This window comes from Trachemys scripta, chromosome 11 (assembly GCF_013100865.1).
Source record: "Trachemys scripta elegans isolate TJP31775 chromosome 11, CAS_Tse_1.0, whole genome shotgun sequence".
Taxonomy (NCBI): Eukaryota; Metazoa; Chordata; order Testudines; family Emydidae; genus Trachemys; species Trachemys scripta.
The window spans coordinates 42728760-42747945 of record NC_048308.1 but is presented as its reverse complement, the minus strand read 5'-3'; the positions used below and the strand labels follow the sequence as shown (position 1 = coordinate 42747945).

At 40.4% G+C, this 19186-nt stretch overlaps 1 protein-coding gene across 8 annotated transcripts in view; it reads left to right on the top strand.

The window, feature by feature from the left end:
* CCDC141 (coiled-coil domain containing 141) overlaps positions 1–19186 on the top strand; it is a 152842-nt gene that overhangs the window by 15282 nt on the left and 118374 nt on the right. For all 8 annotated transcript variants that reach the window (XM_034785769.1, XM_034785770.1, XM_034785767.1 and 5 more), the window contains exons 3-4: positions 13180–13371; positions 16300–16408. In XM_034785769.1, coding sequence (XP_034641660.1) covers positions 13180–13371; positions 16300–16408 — 301 coding nt within the window. The remainder of the gene's footprint in view (positions 1–13179; positions 13372–16299; positions 16409–19186) is intronic.

The following is a 19186-nucleotide window of genomic DNA, read 5'->3' as shown; positions in this document are numbered from 1 at the left end:
GTGCTGGAGACCAGGTGCCAGCTCTTTCCAAGGCTGTAGGCATCAGCTGAGAACTGACAAATTCATAGCTGGAAACCAGACCAGCTCACCTCTATATTAGTATTGTTCAAGATAAGTGTTAAACTTGTAAGGATGTGTTTAGGTTCTATAAAATGATTGTAAATTGTTGCATGCATTAATCCTACTTGTAATGTCTATACCCCCACGAAGGTAATACGCAAAAATAATATGATATAAAAAGCAAGAAGTCCCCCCTTTGTAGTGCATTGAGAACTGAGGCACAGATTCATTGAAAGAAAGGGGAGTTAAACACTGAGGAAGCTCAATAAGTATCCCAGAGGGATGCAGAAGAGGATTTGGAAGTACCACAACAGGTTTCTGTGGATTGTAAAGGGAGATTGCCTGTGAAGGAGGAATTGCCATGGTATTTTCAGGACCTCAACACACTTCCATCTTCAACAGACTGACTGACTGTCCACAACAGATAGGCTGACATAGAGGACATGAATGCTGCACTCGCTGATAATCTATATCCAACTACGAGTGAAGTGTCCATGACTGAATATAGGTCTCAAGTGAGGAGATCAATATGGAAACCTGTGTGGATGGCAGACTACTTGGCTTCCTAGGAGTTATTGTTTAGATTCTTATATAACTGGGGGAGGCTATAATGTTCAATATAGACAGCACTTCCACCAGCTGATATGCTATATCTTAGTGTTAAGTTGTTGTCTTGTATGCTGCTGTTCTGACCTGGGAGCAGGGAAGAGGGAGTTAGCAGAAAGTTCAGTCCTGCCTGTATGTGCTGGAGTTGGTACTTGCTGTGTCCCAATAAATCTGATTCTATAAGTATTACAATACCATATATTTCAAAACTTTTTTCTCTGTTACTACCACCACCTTGGGTTATTTAAACATCAGAGAGGGTTTTTTTGTTTGTTTTTAATTTTTTCATTTACTTTTAACCATTTATACTCTCCCTTTCAAACATTTTCATATTTTACTCACTTGGACAATGAAACAAATTTGGCATGCAGTCACCTCTTGCTTATTAATTACATATTTTAAACTACTGAGCTAATTAGATTTGTGAAAAGCCTTTTTAGAAAAAAGGGGCCTACACTAAATATTCACCTTGTCTGTCTAAAGTCATCAGAAAAGTTGCTAAAATCAAGTTGACTATACATAGAATCACAGAAATGTAGGGCTGGAAGAGACCTCAAGAGGTCATCTAGTTCAACCCCCTGAATGGAGGCAGGACAAAGTATATTTAGACCATCCCTGACAGGTGTTTGTCTAACCTGTTCTTAAAAATCTCTGCTGATGGGGATTCCACCTACTTGGAAGCCTATTCTGATGCTTAATTATCCTCCTAGATAGAAAGTGTTTCCTAATATCTAACCTAAATCTCCCTTGCTGCTGATTAAGCCAATTATTTGTAGTCCTACCTATTGATTCGAATCCCACTGGGTGACACGATTTATGTGACTGGAAGGGAGAAAACCATAAAGGAAACTTCTGAAAGAGAGGCCTCCTCTTGCCCTACTACCCTTATTTCAGGTTTTCTTGTTTTAGTCCAAAACATAAAATGCATCAGTCAGCACTTTTGAAACATCAGTTTCCACAGTATGTATCTCAACTGCCACAGTTTTTTTTCCCAATGAAGTATTTAGAATGAGATATAACTATGGCAATTGTGTAGGGTTTGTTGCAAATTCTGAGTTTTAATGTCAAAGCAATGTATGTGCATGGGTTTACCGCATAGATAGATGTTTTGAAAATAATATTTTACTTGTAGGTTTCAGAGTAGCAGCTGTGTTAGTCTGTATCCGCAAAAAGAAGAACAGGAGTACTTGTGGCACCTTAGAGACTAACAAATGCCCCTCTGCCATGTACATTGGCCAAACCGGACAGTCTCTACGCAAAAGAATTAATGGACACAAATCTGACATCAGGAATCAAAATACTCAGAAACCAGTGGGAGAACACTTTAACCTGTCTGGTCATTCAGTGACAGACCTGCGGGTGGCTATATTACAACAAAAAAACTTCAAAAACAGACTCCAAAGAGAGACTGCTGAGCTAGAATTGATATGCAAACTAGACACAATCAACTCCGGTTTGAATAAGGACTGGGAATGGCTGAGCCATTACAAACATTGAATCTATCTCCCCTTGTAAGTATTCTCACACTTCTTAACTGTCTGTACTGGGCTAGTTTGATTATCACTTCAAAAGTTTTTTTTCTCTTAATTAATTGGCCTCTCAGAGTTGGTAAGACAACTCCCACCTGTTTATGCTCTCTGTATGTGTGTATATATATCTCCTCAATATATGTTCCATTCTATATGCATCCGAAGAAGTGGGCTGTAGTCCACGAAAGCTTATGCTCTAATAAATTTGTTAGTCTCTAAGGTGCCACAAGTACTCCTGTTCTTCATTTTACTTGTAGTTTTAAATCATGCCTGCTCTTTCAACTAGTACTTTAATATCACAAGATGTTAAATTAGTACAGAAACCATGAATACCCAATGTTAATTTAATTCTTATTACACTACATTAGTTAGAGAGCTGATCCAGAATGTTAGCAAAACTTCATGCTGGGTAATAAATGCTACCATTCTTAGAAAATGGCTGTGCAGGAGATCATTTTATGTTGGATAAAAAGGAAATATATAATATTCCCTTCTGTTACTACTTATCTTCCCATAAACTTTTTAAACTAGTAATATTGAAACAGCTATTATGAAATCAGAATGTATTTGTTATATATACTAGTATTTAATAACAGCTCTCCACACTTTTCCTGAACTCACCTTCTCTTCCTCCAGCCCTTCCAAAACACACAATATTGCTAATGCTACTCATAGTGGAAACAAAATGCTCATTACTGCACTACAGCTTGTTTAAAAAAAAAACTAGGAACTATCTAAATCACTGATGTATGATATTGCCTCAAGCTACACCGTTTCTTCACATACCCAACTAGTTGCTTTGCTCTAATATATTAAAAGATGTAATACAGAGGCTGGTGAGTAAATATTAGTATACCCGATTGGCTTTGGAATCAGCAGGTAAACCTGGTAACTGAGAACGGGGTACTCCGGTGGCATATGCAGGGATACACGCTAGGCAAAGGTATTTTAATGTCATCCATTCCCCACCTCAGGTGCTGGATCCCTCCTCCCAGGTGTCTACTTGAGGTTGTACCTAGGATTTTGATTAATCACTATTCATAGCTACTCCACTAACATGAAGGTGGAAAAGCACCAGGATCAGGTTCAGCCTAGGGTTTTTTCTGGTTTCTTCCAGAGTAAGCTCAGACACAGGTCCCCAGGAGCAGGATGCCTGACAGTGGCAGGCTGTAGTTGTACAAAGTTGCAACTACTTTCTCTCTTTACCCAGGGCAGATAGGGCTGTGCTGACTCATCATATTCCCTGTCAGCAGGCTCTGCCAATTGGGATTTTATGAAGTTAGCCGTAATTTTAAACTGCTCCTCATCCCTGTGGAAGAAGCTTCTATTTGGTGGGCAACCAGCAATCAAAACTTTCATGGTGGGAGGGAAAGATTGCTGACAGATGTTTTACAGAAGGAAAATGAATAATCACATGGTTTTACATGAAGTCATTTACAACTTCTGGGAGCAATAAAGCATTGTCCTAGGCATCTCCATTTGTGGCAGATCGCCAGCGGGCTAAATGCTGCAGGGTATTAAAATGCTCTACCATACCTAGAAGTCAGAGACATACAGATCAGACAATGGAGGCACAGGAGGAGTAAAAAGAACAGGAGTACTTGTGGCACCTTAGAGACTAACAAAAGCTTATGCTCTAATAAATTTGTTAGTCTCTAAGGTGCCACAAGTACTCCTGTTCTTTTTGCGGATACAGACTAACACGGCTGCTACTCTGAAACAGGAGGAGTAGTTCCCTTCCACCTTAAGAAGCTTTTTGACCAGATGTTTGGCTGGGCTTGGGCTGCATGCTGACTTGTCAAATACTGGGGGAGGGATTTGCATGAGCTGCTAAACATTAATTTTTGCTAAATTCTGCAAAGTAAAAATATAGGGTTTTTTTCAGCCTTATTCACAACATGCAAACAGGAAATTTTTGTGCAATCATTACATTTCACCTGACTAATAACCATGTAGCAAAATGGAGGTTTCTGTGCATGATCACAAGAATTCAGATGGGTTCTTCTTTTAATTCTGTAATATTATTTTAGTAAATTTAGTGCTCATGAAAGATTTTGGACTGAAAGTCCAGGAGACTTAACATCCTCTAAGCAATACTTGGATTATGAGCTTTGCAGTACAGAGACAATCCTCCTTAGTGTTTGGAAAGTATCAGAGGGGTAGCCGTGTTAGTCTGAATCTGTAAAAAGCAACAGAGGGTCCTGTGGCACCTTTAAGACTAACAGAAGTATTGGGAGCGTAAGCTTTCGTGGGTAAGAACCTCACTTCTTGCATCTGAAGAAGTGAGAACCTCACTTCTTGCATCTGAAGAAGTGAGGTTCTTACCCACGAAAGCTTACGCTCCCAATACTTCTGTTAGTCTTAAAGGTGCCACAGGACCCTCTGTTGCTTTTTACAGTGTTTGGAAAGTGGATACTATTGTAAACAAATAATAATCCTCTATCAACAGAACAGGTATGGCATAGGCAGCAGTACTGCATATCCTCTCCCACATTGTCCCTCCACTCAGTCCTCAACATTATACTCTTGTGACCAATTTTAGAGGGAATGGGTGGTTTATTCTCCTGCCCATTCCATCTTTGGTTCCTGTGTTAAGGCTACTACTAATTAGCTCCAGAGTGAAATTTTGCCACCACAAGGAAAGCAAAACTTTCTAGGCTATTTTCGTTATCCAAGATGAGTTAAATGCAATGTATTAAAAACCTTTTTTTTTTTTTTTTTTTTACTGCGCCTTTATACGTTTGGGTAAAATTCGAAAATATTTCTGACTTGTGTAGCTCTAACACAGACATGCAAAATACATTAGAATTGAGAACTCCTGGTCTTGTGGATAGGTTGTTTAGGCAGCTCGAACCAGCTATTCTGACATAGTAAAAGTAATTCAGTTCCTCTTGGATCTAAACAACCTCTTGGTTCGAAAGCAACACAAATGTACATTTAAAAATGCATTTAAAATTAACTTTTCATTCCAGTGCTGCTTTGATATATTAGAATGATTTCTCAAATATGCTGTAGAAAGGTTAAAGCAAAGCAGCTCCCTTGGCTGTGGAGCCAGGAAGGAACTTGTCTTCACTTCTATTAGTAGTATATATTATCTGACAAATATCTCATCAGCTGTGGAAAGAAGCAGAGGAGTTGTCAGCTACAGCGTGAGGCCCTTTCACCTAGCCTGAGAGTGTGCTTCTTTAATAGGAAAAAAATAACAGCCCAATCCTACTCCCATTGAATTAAGCAACAAAAAGTCCTATTGACTTTGACTAGAGCAGGATTGGGCCATAATGAGTATATTAATCATGCCAGTTGTGGATCCTAATTATATTGTTGATTTTTTTTAAATTATGTAAATAACTTGTGATATTCTTGGCTGTGTGCATGCAAGTGAAGGGACCCAGATGAACACTTTTGCCAACTGAAATTAATGCAAAATCTCCAGTTGAATCCAGTGTTTGCAAGACCAGGCCTTCTGAGACTTGACAGCAGATAGAGGTTATAGGAGACTGGTAAAAAGAGGAGATCTGTGACAAAGGTTCAGACAGATAATCTTGCAGTGGGGGGTGGGTCTCCAGAACACCTGTTTAGTGTAGTTCAATAAGGCGAAGAGAAATGGGAAGCAGCAAACCCTGTTCCCGCCCAAGCTGTAAGATATGGATAGAAAAAACAAAACTGGAAGGAGCCTGAAACTACAGGACAATCGGCATGAATGGGGTAGAGGAGTAGTTGTTGACTATCCATGAGGTACAACATGTAGTCATGAAGGAACTTTCAGAGATCTTGTTCTGCACAGGTAGTTTGGTACTTATGATACACATTTTTCTTTAATTTTTTAATAGTTTCCTGAACTGTGATACTGTAACCATGTCTCCTCCAAAATTTTACCACAAATGTACCGGTCTCTGTATATGCATTCTTTAAATGCAGGAGAAAGGAAAATAGAACATGTCACTAAAGCCACTGTTTGCTACAAAAATATGACTGCATTTTATGTGCAATTTTGCTGAAATCAGATCGTTTATGCCAGAAAAAAAACCTTATGTGAAAATCTCAACAAGCTTAATGGCATCTTTAATAGAGAGATGTATCCTTTGGAGACTACAGGCCCCATCACATAATGCCTACTTAGAAATAGGAGAGAAGCTATTTTGCAATATGAAATCTAATTTACAGAAGTAGCAAGGAATCACACAAAGTTTCATACAATATTTGGCGTAGTAAAAAATTTTTGGGGTGAGTGTCTGTGGTGCATCTTTAAGATGCTGCCCAGAATTCTCAGCCAAGAGGAGGAGGGCTATGGTGGATTTAAGCCATTTTTGCACCTTCCTGATCCCGGGCCAAGCTGGGGGCTGGAGAGACACCCTTCCTCTGAGTAACTTGGACAGCCCTGGGGCCCAGTTACAGCTCCCAGGGCTGCTCTATGAGCTACAGTGCTGCCTAGAACCTCCAGAGTGCTTCATGCGATGGCCCTGACCTGGTTACCCCCCCTCTCATCCTCAGCATGCCCCACAGGCCAGGGCTTGCAAGGGCATCCTCAGGAAGCAGCCTGAAGGCTTTTCGTCTTCATTCCTGCACTAGGGGAATGCTCCCTTGGTTGGATACAGGGCTCTCAGGAACCTTTTATGCAGCTCCAGCCCTTTTTTCTGTGTAAAGGGAGGAGTGTGAGGATCTCATCCTTGGTATCAAATCCCAAATATTACAGTCCTGCGATTGATTTACCGACTGTGCTGTACTGTACATGCCTCTGTTACTGCTTAAAGAATCAGGAATCTTTGGGGCAGGGGGAACACACAATTAACTAGAATCAAATTCTGTAGCATCCTGATTATACGTTTAAACATTTTACAAGGGAAAGTGCACGGTGATATTAGCAGAGAGACTTTTACTTAATTATTGTTAAAACGGAGGTGCTGCACATGGACAATCCAATTACTGTACCTGAATAATCTATTTGTAGGATGCGTCAGTTATTTTCTGGTGGCTGGGTTTGAGCTGATAAGAAGGGAGGGATGGACACCAATCCAATCTTTAAATGAAATGTCTCATTCTGGCTGATTTTTCCCCTCCCGTGTCGTCCTCACGTTCGGTCACTTAGCAGTAACTGAGCCCATGGCAAGGATGAGTAAAAACCATAAACCATTTTTTCCCCAGTTTCTTATTCATGTCTTGTTTTTTGGCTCATGACCCTAGAACCATTCCCTCCCTCCCCCCCAAGAATAAAAGAGCTTGAGTGTTAAACCATAGTCTATTATTGCTCTGAATTTGTTGAGTTAGCTGAAAGAGGAGGGCAGTATTTAAACTGTGGCCATAGGCACATCAGTTTCTGGGCATTCAATGTTATGTTACCCTGTATAGTTAGTTTAGGCCCAGATCCTCACAGGTATTTTTGCCCCATTAGGAAATTAGGAACTTAAATACTTTTGGGGCTTTGGGACTAAGCGTCTATTATTTAGGTGAAATTTAGCACTACACAGAACAGCCGCACAACCTGTATAAGTACTTGCAACTTTCTCTTTTATTTGTGCTAGTCTGAAATAGGAATGAATTGTCCTGGCATGTGTATTCACGGTAACAAAAGGCTCCAAATTTTTATATTATACTTTTACTGGGATGGCCTTGTAAAATCACCATGAGAACAGACCAGCTGTGGTTTCAAGATAGTTTTTGAGAATCAAGAGCTAGGTCTGTTTTTGAAGGAACATAAATGCCAGATTCTATCTTTACTCTGTCTGTGAAATGTAATGAATAACTGGAACAGCTGGCATTAGAAACAAATTGGCAGACTAAAATATATTTATTGAATGCATAAACTGTTCTATCTAAAGAGAGAAGCGTATAATAGTCAAGTGTGCCCATTTACCTATTGGCAAATGGTTTCAATTAAAAAAAATTGTCCATTAGTATTCAGCATGCAAAAGCTGAGAAACAAATGTATTAGAATAATTAGCATCATTAGAAAGAAATAAACACAAAATGAATTTAACCACTGATTTTACCAGCATTATATAACACTGGTAAAGTGACTACATTAATAATGCAAGCTTGCCTTCAGTATGCTTAATCTTTTACTATGAATGCCAGGGATGCCTGAAATTAACCTAACCAAGGACCCACATTGGTAACTTGGGTGGTATGTGAGGGGCTGGATTAGAGCTGGTGGGTGGGTGTGCGTGTGTGTGTGTGTGTGTGTGTGTGGAGAGAGAGCTATGACCAGTGGAAATTTCCCTGTGATCCACTGCAGTGCTCCATGTAGAACTGAACATGGTCTGTACGGGGGACTCGGACCAATGATCAGTTAAGTGCTTCCCAGTGGAGTTGGATAGAGGACACCAGGGCCCGATAAAGAGACAGGAAGAAGAGAAAGCAGGGAGGGAGTTCCCTGGGAAAAATTTGCAGAATCCCCTGGAGTTGGGGAGGCAGGCTAATCTGTCTGAGGAAAAAAGCAGGGGGAGGGGTAGCAGTGTCTCCTGTGGCTAGCCCTGAGGAGGCAGGGCAGGCAGGCAGCCAAAAGGGAGGAAAAAGCCCTCCGGATTAACAGCTTGGGGAGGCCTTCAGAGGAGAAAGCCCTGTAAGGCACCATTCTGTAAGGGTGGGAAAGGGACTCCACAGGGCCCAAGTAGGGGTGAATCCTTTGCAGAGGGTTACTTTAGATTTTGGAGTCCAAGTTTGAAGAGGAGCCCAGGTGGGGCAGAAGATTGTGTTCATTATTCTTAATTTGTTGGACACTACTAGTTTGGACTTTCAGGATGCTATTGTGCCAATGAAACAAGCCCAGAAGGGTGTTATTGTCATGAGAGAGTTATGGAGTCTCTGTTCAGGAGCTTTAAAGCTGGAGAGTGAGGTGGGACCAGCCAGCAGTGCCATGGATGGCTGCATGAGATGCCTGTAGGTGCCAACTTAATTACATGTGGGACAGGGTTGTGCAGCCATAGAGCCTGCTACCTACTTATTCCAAGGGACTCCCTCACCACCACTTGGAAGCATGGTAAAGTCATAACTGTTTCCAGCCCAGCTGTCAAATGTGGCCTTTTAGAGGGGTTCAGTTTCTGAGCATGCCCCTCTGCAGCATGGTGCACCACTGCTATGCCATCCTCAGTGTCCCTGCAGCTTGCTGGAAATAATCTACTCACAGCCACTAGTCTTGAAAACAAGACTCCAACTCTTCTGGGATTCAATTTATTCAGCATGGTCCAGCTCCCAAAAGAGCCTCCTTTTTGTTCACCCCTAGGTTTAGGGTTTCCACAGCCCTCCTTTCTGGGATTGCTTGGTTCAAGGCCTGGTCTCCACAGCCCCCAGGCCCGCCCCATTAGTTCAGGGTTTCCACAGCCCTTTATCTGTATGTTTGTCCTGGCAGAGTCCTCCTCGTAGCGAGCTCTCCCTCATTGGGCTTGGAGCGTCCTTTTTGATTCACACACCTAGTCCTCTTCCCACGTGAGCCTAACAAACACACACCTGTTGGGGCCAGCTGGGAGAGAGAGGAGCCTTGCCCCTCCCACTCTCGAAGGCTCCTGGGTCCAGGCCTTAAGGGAACAATAGCCTAGCTTTTTCCTATATCTTCCCCCTCCCAGACACAAACTGTTCCCAGGGACCATCTTCCTCTCACCCACTGTCCATTTGAATTATTCTGGACACCTTGAATGGGGTAACTGGCCTCTCAAACTACCTCTTCTTGACTTACAGGCCTGTTCAATGCATTGCCTGACATTTCTCTACTTGAGAGTGAGGGAATTTTAAAGTGGTCATGAGTCCCAAAGACACTTTGCAGCTCTCACTGTGGAGATGCGGAAGGGCCATGTACTATAGTTGGTCAGAAAATAGTTATTTTTCCTGCAGAAAATTTTGACTCTTTGGAGAAAAGTAGGGTGAATATCGGGGGGGGAAGGAATAATATTTTGTAAACATGGGATTTTTTCAGTAAAAATCGGTTTAAACTGAAAATGAAGGGGCTTATCAATAGAGGAGAAAAGTCAAGAGGTTCCTAAGCTACAGGTCTCAGGAGGCACCATGGCAGCATTTTCAAATCAAAATATTTTTGATTTTGGGTATTCAGTTTTTCAACAAAAAATCAACATTTCTTGTAGCAAGCTGACACTTCTCATGAAAAATTTCATTTTGTCAAAAACCCAATTTTCCATCAAAATGTTTTGACAGAAAATGTTCAACCCACCCTACATATAATGTAAGTCTCTTCTCTGACTCTGCCCTTCCAAGTGCTGCTGTCATGGGGTGGAGGATGAGAGCAGGATGTTTCTCTCCAGACCTCGGTCATGAGAACTCTCAAAGCCCCATCAGTAGGAGCAGATGGGGAGGTTCCCTGCATAGCAGCAGACCTGATGGGAGGATGCTCTCCACAGCACCCAAACTCCAGTGGGAGGGAAGAAACTAATCACTTTGTTCCCAGATAATTAAAGCAGTCACACCACAAGCTTGAGGGTTGAATAGCCTCAGCAGTGAAGAAAGAATATGGAGTTGTGATTCCCATCATTCACATATGTTGTCATCTTCTCCCCTACTCTGGCCTCTCAGTTCCACAAGTTTCTGGTATGGAATTACTCTTCTTCCTTTTGACTTGAAGAACCCAGCTAACTTCTCTTATTATGTATTGGCCTGGCACTTGCCCAGCATCTGTGGCATTCTGGGGTTAACACTCAGAAGACAGCTAATATTTTAGACTGAATAGAACACTTAGGAGTATCTCCTTGACTTTGTACAGATTGTGCATATGCCTAGGCAAATTGAATACATAGACATTATTTATATAGCTACGCCACTATAAAAAGATAATGTAGGAAATAATGATGCAAGCCCATAAAAGGAAAACAAAGAAAGCAGTTTAAAAAAAACACACACACACTGAAGATTGTCTTGCAAGATGAATTTTCTTTTAAAATTTGCATGAGCTTGGTAATGGCTCATTAAGCCTGACCATTAACATTAGTTTGATGAAGCTGGTTTCTAAGTTTCATTTAATCATCCAGCCTTAAAATCTCTGTGGTGTAAAAGTTATCATGAGATGAGCCGGTACTTCTCTTTTTACGACTAATAATAATGGCACTTAACACTTACTGAATATAGAACTTCACAAATGTTAACTGATGAGTCCCCACAGCACCCCAGTGAGGTAGGTAACTAAGCATTAATGAAATGAAGAGAAAGGAAGTATTATTATGATTAAGTTGAATCCTCAAAGCCTTATTCAATTTTTACTCCAAGCCTGATTCCGATCTCATACCTGTGTCATTAAGGAACTACTCCTTCGATATCAGCAGTGTTACATGTGTAACATTGGTGTAATTGACATCAGGATCTTTGTTCTTACTCAGGCAAAACTCTATTGAAGTCAGTGGGGCTTCTGCTTAGATAAAGAGTAAGTGTGAACTTCAGGGTTTGGTCTTTTATCAGTAGATGGAGAAACTAAGGAGAAAAAGATGGGGATTTGCGCAATGGCACAGAAGGAGTCATTTTCAGAGTCAATATTAGAATGCAATTCCCAGTACTGTGCTATCATTCAGGAGATAAAATGGGAAATGTAAATAGTTCTTTAAAAGATTGACTTCTTGTATGTCCTTTGAGAGGGGTTTGTTACTATAAGGCTAACACAGATACTGCTGAGAACAAAGCTATTTACCACACTTGTCTATGTATTGCGCAATATTTATTTCAAATAATGGGTTTGTTGGATCTATTCCTATGTCTAATAATTTTATTTTTGCAATATCAGATTATATGTAGTTCCTATTTTGAATACTGAGTAAAAATTACTAATCTTTTCTTTAGTCTCTTGTGCTGAGATAGATTAAAATATTTGTTTTTGTTTAAAAATTTTTGAGTCAGGAATAATGGTTCCATTGTGTATTAAAGTGTTTCCCAAAGCCCTGCTTTCAGTGAGGAGAGAAACACCTGATTCAGATTCAGACGATCACATTCACAGAGAGTATGTGAGTAGCATCTAGGGAGGTTTTTGAGATTATGATCCTGTGCTTAGCACAATAATGAATTAGTTTTCTATTATTTCTGATTCTCAGTTTGATCTCCGTCATGAGAATTTTAAGTTCTCCTATTTTCCATTCTTATTAGTCTGTGTCATGAGAATGCGTTATTATAGATTTTAATTTGCCTTATATAGATTCCTCTTCTCATTATACATTCTTGTGATAATACCTGTAACAGCAAAAATTGGCACTTTATTAATCTATTCTCATGATAAAGACCTGAGATGAAAAACATGTATAATACAAACAATCAACTCTCTAGACACACTGAAGATTTTAATATGAACAAGAAATAGCACAGTAGTTATCCTTTCTTATGGTAAAGGGCATGAAACACTCTAGACTTGTTCTTGTGATAACCCGAACATTGTAATTTTGTCGTTCATCTTGACCACTGCGGCAGGCAGAGCTGGAAATATTGTATGTAATCTATGGCCTTCCTTAGACAATACATATATAGTTTTAATCTATATAGCCCCTCCGTTTTAGGTGTGTTGTGAATTAATTACATTTGAGTTGTATGCTATATCTTTAAGGCTCTAATTTGGGTTTGTTTGTTTTACTGGCCTCCAGCATTGCAGGAGAATGTGTTGATTGGCTGTATAATGTTCTAACAATGAATATCCAAAATACATGAGCATGTACTAGCTTCAGTAGAGATTTACATTCAAGTACCTGAGCATATTTGAATGGAAATTTTAAATGTGGAATGATGGATTCCCCCTAGAACTGTTTCTCACCAAAATTTTATGAAATTGCTTGAGAGTGTCAAAGTACAGAACTGAATTCAAAGGGTAAGTTTTTGATACACTATCTAGGAATAGCCACACTTCCATTATTATTAATAGTTTATGTTGAAAATATGCCAATAGCAGGAGAGTTGTGGATAACTGAAAAGATATACTGAAAATGTATCCCGAAGTAATATCATTGTGCTATTTGGCATTCTGCTTAGAAAAAACAAATTTTGTTTATATCTCCCCCCCCCCCCCCACGTATAGTCTTTGGAAGATCAAGTATGGGACCTGTTACGTGAAGCAGACAAGACTGCAGAGGAAAACAAAGAGCAAAGCCAAGTGTATGATGCCATGGCACAGACTCTAGGGGATGCCTGGGATGCCCTCATCATTATGCTAGAGAAGCGAAGAACACTTCTGAAACTTACTGCAGTATTTTTTGAAAATGCTCTGGAGGTTTGTATTTAAAATGAAATGCTGCTTAATTTGAAACAAATCCCAATTCCTCCAAGAGTTTGTTGCATTCTATTTCTGATGATGCAAAGGGCCAATTAAAAAAAAAATCAGCTGCATTCCTGTTTTTGGGTATTCCAGGATGAAAATGAGCAGAACATTTAGAATGAATATCTGTAAAGATGTGATGTCTCTTACTAATGAGTTACTTTAAAAAGTAGTAGTAATGAAAAATTAAAAATTAGTCTGTACCTATATACTGCACTGGGCATGGACATGACCTAATAGATCTCTTTCATTGTCTAAGATTCAAATTATTTGACTCTTTGAGGGCCAAATTCTTAAACCCATGACTCAAGGCTGTGCATTAAAATGTGTGTGTGTAGTTATCATAGTTGTGCTTGCAAATAAGACCATTGCCTGTCTAGCCATCTGAGCACAGACAAATAAGAACCGCATGCGCAAGCATGCAAAAAGCATGCACAGCCGCACAAAACCAGAGTCCAACTCCTGGAAGATAGGAGATTAACAACAATTCTCCCAGTCTTATCCCTCTCCCAGCCTGCCCATGCCCCTGTATGTCCCACCCCTACTAGCTTCTGCACAGGCAGCTCATGCAGGGTACGACTCCAACCCCAGGGGTATGTACACTCCCTGCACAACCCACTGAATTCAACTATCCCTTGCCTTTGCAGAGGAGTGGGCTGGATTTGCCCCAAAAGTGGAGTGCACAATTACATGGGGCTCTCAAGTCTTTGAAACAAAGAGTTTACACATGGCACAAGACCAGGAGTGGGAGAACAAGGGTTGTTTTAATCCATCTTCTTGAACCCCAGATCCTGGGGCTGGTAGAAATTAGAACAGCAGCAGAGCTGAGGCAAATTCTGCTGATTCCCAATAGTATTGACAAGCTATTCCAGCAGCCAGGGATCAGCCAGATGCCCAGGCCAAGTCCTAGCATCAAGGAGCCAGGAAGAGATTGGCATAGGAGCCACTATGGTAACTCACCACCTCCATAGTGTTCCCCAATGCAGGGGAAATCCTTAACAGACTGGTTGAGCTGCCTTTTAGGCTGCTCTGTGGGAAAATTTTAGGCCATGGGAAAATATAAAGAAACTGGAGCAGGGCCAATGGTCTGGCCCATTATGTTTAGTCATGCCTAGGTTAGACATAAATGTCAATTGTCCTATAGACTTAAACGACAATACTAGAATTTTATTTTTGAAATGTTTTTCTTGTAATGACAACATGCAATTCTGTGAAATCTTTGCTTTCTTATGATAAAGCACAAATATTATCTCAAGGATATTCTTTAATGAAAATCAAATTCAGATCCCAAATGTTGAAGTATAATGGATTTGTTGTATAGGATAAAGATCATGAGTAAGAGGCTGGAATGTGAGAATAGGCAAGCAAAGCAGAGCTTAATTTTCATATTTTTCAAATATCATCATAGGTTTCAATATCCTTGATGACACTGAAGTCCAAGTGTGAACTTTCATGATTTGGTCTTCCTTAATTTAGCAATCCCGTTACTAGAGATGGCACAAAGCTGCAAAATTCAAGTCTAGATTTTGAACAACCCAGTGTTTGATGTGGTCAGGTCTGGGTGCTGGTCACACTTATAGGGATAGAAATCATCTGCAGAATTTAGATTCTGGTCTGGGTTTGGATGCTGATCCAAAGTTCAGGGGTGTTTGGAGTCAGGGTATAGTGATGGCTCTAATAATTACAACTAAGCATTTATCCCACTGAAGGAACAGTATGACACCAGAACTAGAATATACAATTAACCAAAAGAATAACTTGATGTAAGCTGTAATGTTAATTCACTGTCACAAATCTTTGCTAATGCAGTTAAGGTTGACCAGCAGTGCCTCGTACCCTTCCAGAACATCAAAGGCACCTATACAACCCCCCCAAAATACTAACTTAAAGCACACATCAGCACTTTCTATGGCTTGTCAGCTTGGCTTGAGCAACATCTTCATTCCAATTTTTACCCTAAATAACTTTTTAAATATGACTTCCTGTATCTGAGATCAGCCCTAAGCAGGTGATTTCAGTTTAGAGAAGTTCAGAGTCATAGTTGACCAACTGTGTACAAAAAGTTATAAGAACTGTAAAATGTTGACATCACACTAGGTGGCTCTATCTCCAGAACCCCTAGATCAAATAACCTCAATTTTGGACCATTAACTCTCCCCTGCAGCCCCAGGAGACCCAGCAATTTTCAGGACAATCTGAGGAAGTATTTGGATTTTAGAGCCCTTAGAAAAAACAACTGTTAAGCAGTAAACTAGTCTCAACCTTAATGATCATGGTGCTATGACCTCACTGTAATTTGCTTATTAATGTTTTATTATAACATTAGTGAGTTTAAATTTACTACCAATTTTTATCTTCAAAAAAATCAGATTGAAGATTGTATCTGCCTCCAAAGTTTTCCCCAAAGATGGCTGGAATTTGGATTTTAATATGCCAGAGAGGATAAGGAAGGGAGCCTTGAATAAAATCTGATTGTGAGGGGGGAAGCTTCATTCAATATCTGATTAGGGGGATTTAAAACAAAAACACACTTTAAAATTCATAGGGGACCTTTAAGAGCACTTTATCAATGGACTGGAGGCAGAGAAACCATAAGAGAGAAGCAAAGCCTCATAAAAAGACAAACTAATCACAATCCCATCAGAAAACATTCAAGACGACAAGGGATCGATGCAAATCTGAACCTCATGAAAACAGAGGACAAACAGCTGCTCCCAAAAAATGTATACTAGGAAGTTGTAATTGATAGTCACCAGAAATATTTGATACCCTTCTTTGCTAGTCTGAGAATTTGTCCCCAAAGGCATAGGTTAGATGTGCTGTGACATTCTGTACTCTAAGGATTGTTGTATTATGCTTTTTCTCTTTGTATTCCTAATTTAGTTTGCTATTAAAATAGACCAAGTGGAGGATTTCCTTCGGAATGCCCAGGAGTTTGAGAACACGGAATCTTTGAAAAAGCTCCTTCATCAGCATGAGCATCACACAAAAGGTAAGGAATGGATTTTTTTCTTTGGCCAATAGCTCACAGACAGAGTTAGCCAGTTGAATTTCTAGGCTTTGAAAGATATTTTTGGTTTTCCCAAATAAATTCTTCTCTCATGAAATCACGTTTGCTATGGTAATTTCTTTAATTGCAAAGAGAGCTCAGAGTGAGTATTGTTCAGTGCTCGGCAACGTCACACCTGCTAAATATGGATTTGACAAGCATTGTTAATTAATAATGGTTCCCTAAACAACTGTTCCTGCTCTCTCTCTTCTCCCCTCTGCTGCCTCCCTATTGTTTCCCTTACTTCCTCTGGCTCCTCTAACTCTTTCCCCTCCTGACTTCCCCACACTACTTCATCCAGCTACCCTTTCCTGTGGGGTGAAAGTGGAGGTGGGGAGCATTCTGGGTGGCTACCAGCTGGCCTGCTATAATCCTGTGCCCCAGGATTGAGCTCTTCTAGAAGGTTGAGGTGGGGAATGACGCATTGGTGCTGATATCTCGTAGCAATCCCCCAGCCTCTTGTGTGTGTGTACACGGGGGAGTACTGTCTGACATATGCAGCCTCCTACATAACAGTTGAGCTTTTGGAAGTGTATGGGGCACGAGGAGTGGAGTGGGCTGGGAAATGAGCTACTGCTGGCCTCTAGACAACCTCAGACTCCAGCTGTCTGTATTGGCTTCCCTGGTGTATGCTTCTGGCTTTGTAGAGCTGCACGCTGTATAACTCCCTTGCTGAATTGTCTTGTCCCCATGTGCAGGGAGGTTCCATTAACAGCCTAAAGTGAAGTTACAGGCAGTCAGATGGCAGCCAGGAAATAAAGTCCTCTACCCCACTTCACCTCATGTACTTCTCACTTGCACATCTATGTTTTCTTCATGATACTAGACAAATTTCTACAAGAAATGCAGCAGATGGGTCATTAATCTTAAAATCAAGATCTTTGTGTGAAGCATTTTCTGCCATGCCAACATACTAATCTTTTAAAAGTGGGAGGCAGGTGCCTTCCCACCATCTCAGAATCAATCTCTTTGCACAACTAAGTACAATTGCAATCTATTTTAAAAGACTAATCCCATATAAATCTGTTTTTTTCCCCCACAAATCCATACACTCCAGCCATGTAATTTTAACTAAATGTTAATGGAAACCTGTTATAGGAAACCTAACTGGCAGAAAATATAAACTGCAGTTGATTGTTCAGTAGTAGAGTAGCGACTTGAACATTTTTGCATTGTATAAGAAATCTAGCTGCTTCAAATGCTGGCACTCTGAATCAGATGCAATTCTACTCAAGAGACGTTAGTGAATTGAGCCCAGGTAACTTTAATATGGTCTTGGTGGTCCCAATTCAATCTTTATTGAACTGAAGTGCTCATCACACGGCAATTTTAGCTTGGAATATCTGGCAGTGACCGATTGTCATTGCTGAAAAGAGGGTCCATAATTGAAACAATCAAATGAAATTGTTTTCCAGAGGGAAGATAGTCATCCTTCTCAAGCCTCTTACCTATAGGGATAGAAGAGGTAGCAAATGCTCCCTTTCTTCTTTGTTTATATCTTTCCAAAGTGCTAAGAATTTGGAGGATGGATAATCATCATTAATGAAAATCATGTTTGTATTTGTCTCTATGAGAAAGGCACAGCCTACTTACTCAGCAGTAAAGTTGCTGGAAAGAATGTCCTTCTTTACAAAGTGTTGGAGCTACCAGGCTATGGTGACGAGTCTCTTAAGTTTAAAAAGTAAACGTAGCCGTGTGCCAGGAGCGCACCTGATTGGGGTGGGGAAATGAGTAACTTTGCTTTGGAATTATCCCTGTTAAATTCCAAGTTTTTATTCTAACATTTATGGAGAAACCTCCTAAGAAACAAAGGGTTGGTCACTTCATCCAAAAGTAGTAGCAGACTCAGGACAGCTTGTGCAAGATGTCATCTTGTAATAAATGTTTTGTGTACTACTGTCCTCTGCTAGATGGATTGTTTCAGACTTGTTCAGATGTCTATTAGAGTTGGTTGGAAATTTTTTGATGAACATCTTTCTGTTGAAAAATGCTGATTGGCCTAAATCAAAACATTCCACAGGTATGTGATGATTTCAGTGCAATACAGATGGAAACAAGGCAGGTTTCCTGATGGCTTGGCAGCCCAAATTTACAGGCTCACAGATCCTTGGTAGCCTCTCAGGTGGCCTGCCAGAATTTCCAGACTCCCAGACACTGGGGCAATCCTTTTAGTGGACTGCTGGGGCTCCAGACAGCTCAGGGAGTCTCAGAAAGATTTTGAAAAGTTCAAAATAAAGTGTCATTTCACCTGTTTTCAAAATAAAATGTTGGAATTTACATTCAATGAATAATCCTGATTTTTTTTAATTTTTGGATTTTTCCATGGAATGGGAATTTGTTTCCCAACAGTTCTAGTGCTTATATTGAAGGTTCTTTGGGCTCAGCTAGAGAGTGGAGCTTCTTCATAGCTAACTATGATTGGCCTTGGAAATGCCCGCATATTTCTCTCACCACCTCTACTCTGAGGAACTGGACTCTCAACGAGTCCCCCCTCAAATACACCCATATTAGTGACAAAATCATTTCCATAATACTTAGCCTGTCACTTTGGCCTTGTTCAGACACATTCCAAACCCCTGTGCTGGCTTCCCCATATGCGCTACATCATAGTCAAAGACAGGAAGCTTGAATTTGAAGCCCTACATAGTCTGACTGACAGAAGTCTCTCTGCTCTTGTCTCCGTTCATGCTCTGAACTCTCGCTTTCTGCTTTTCACAAGCT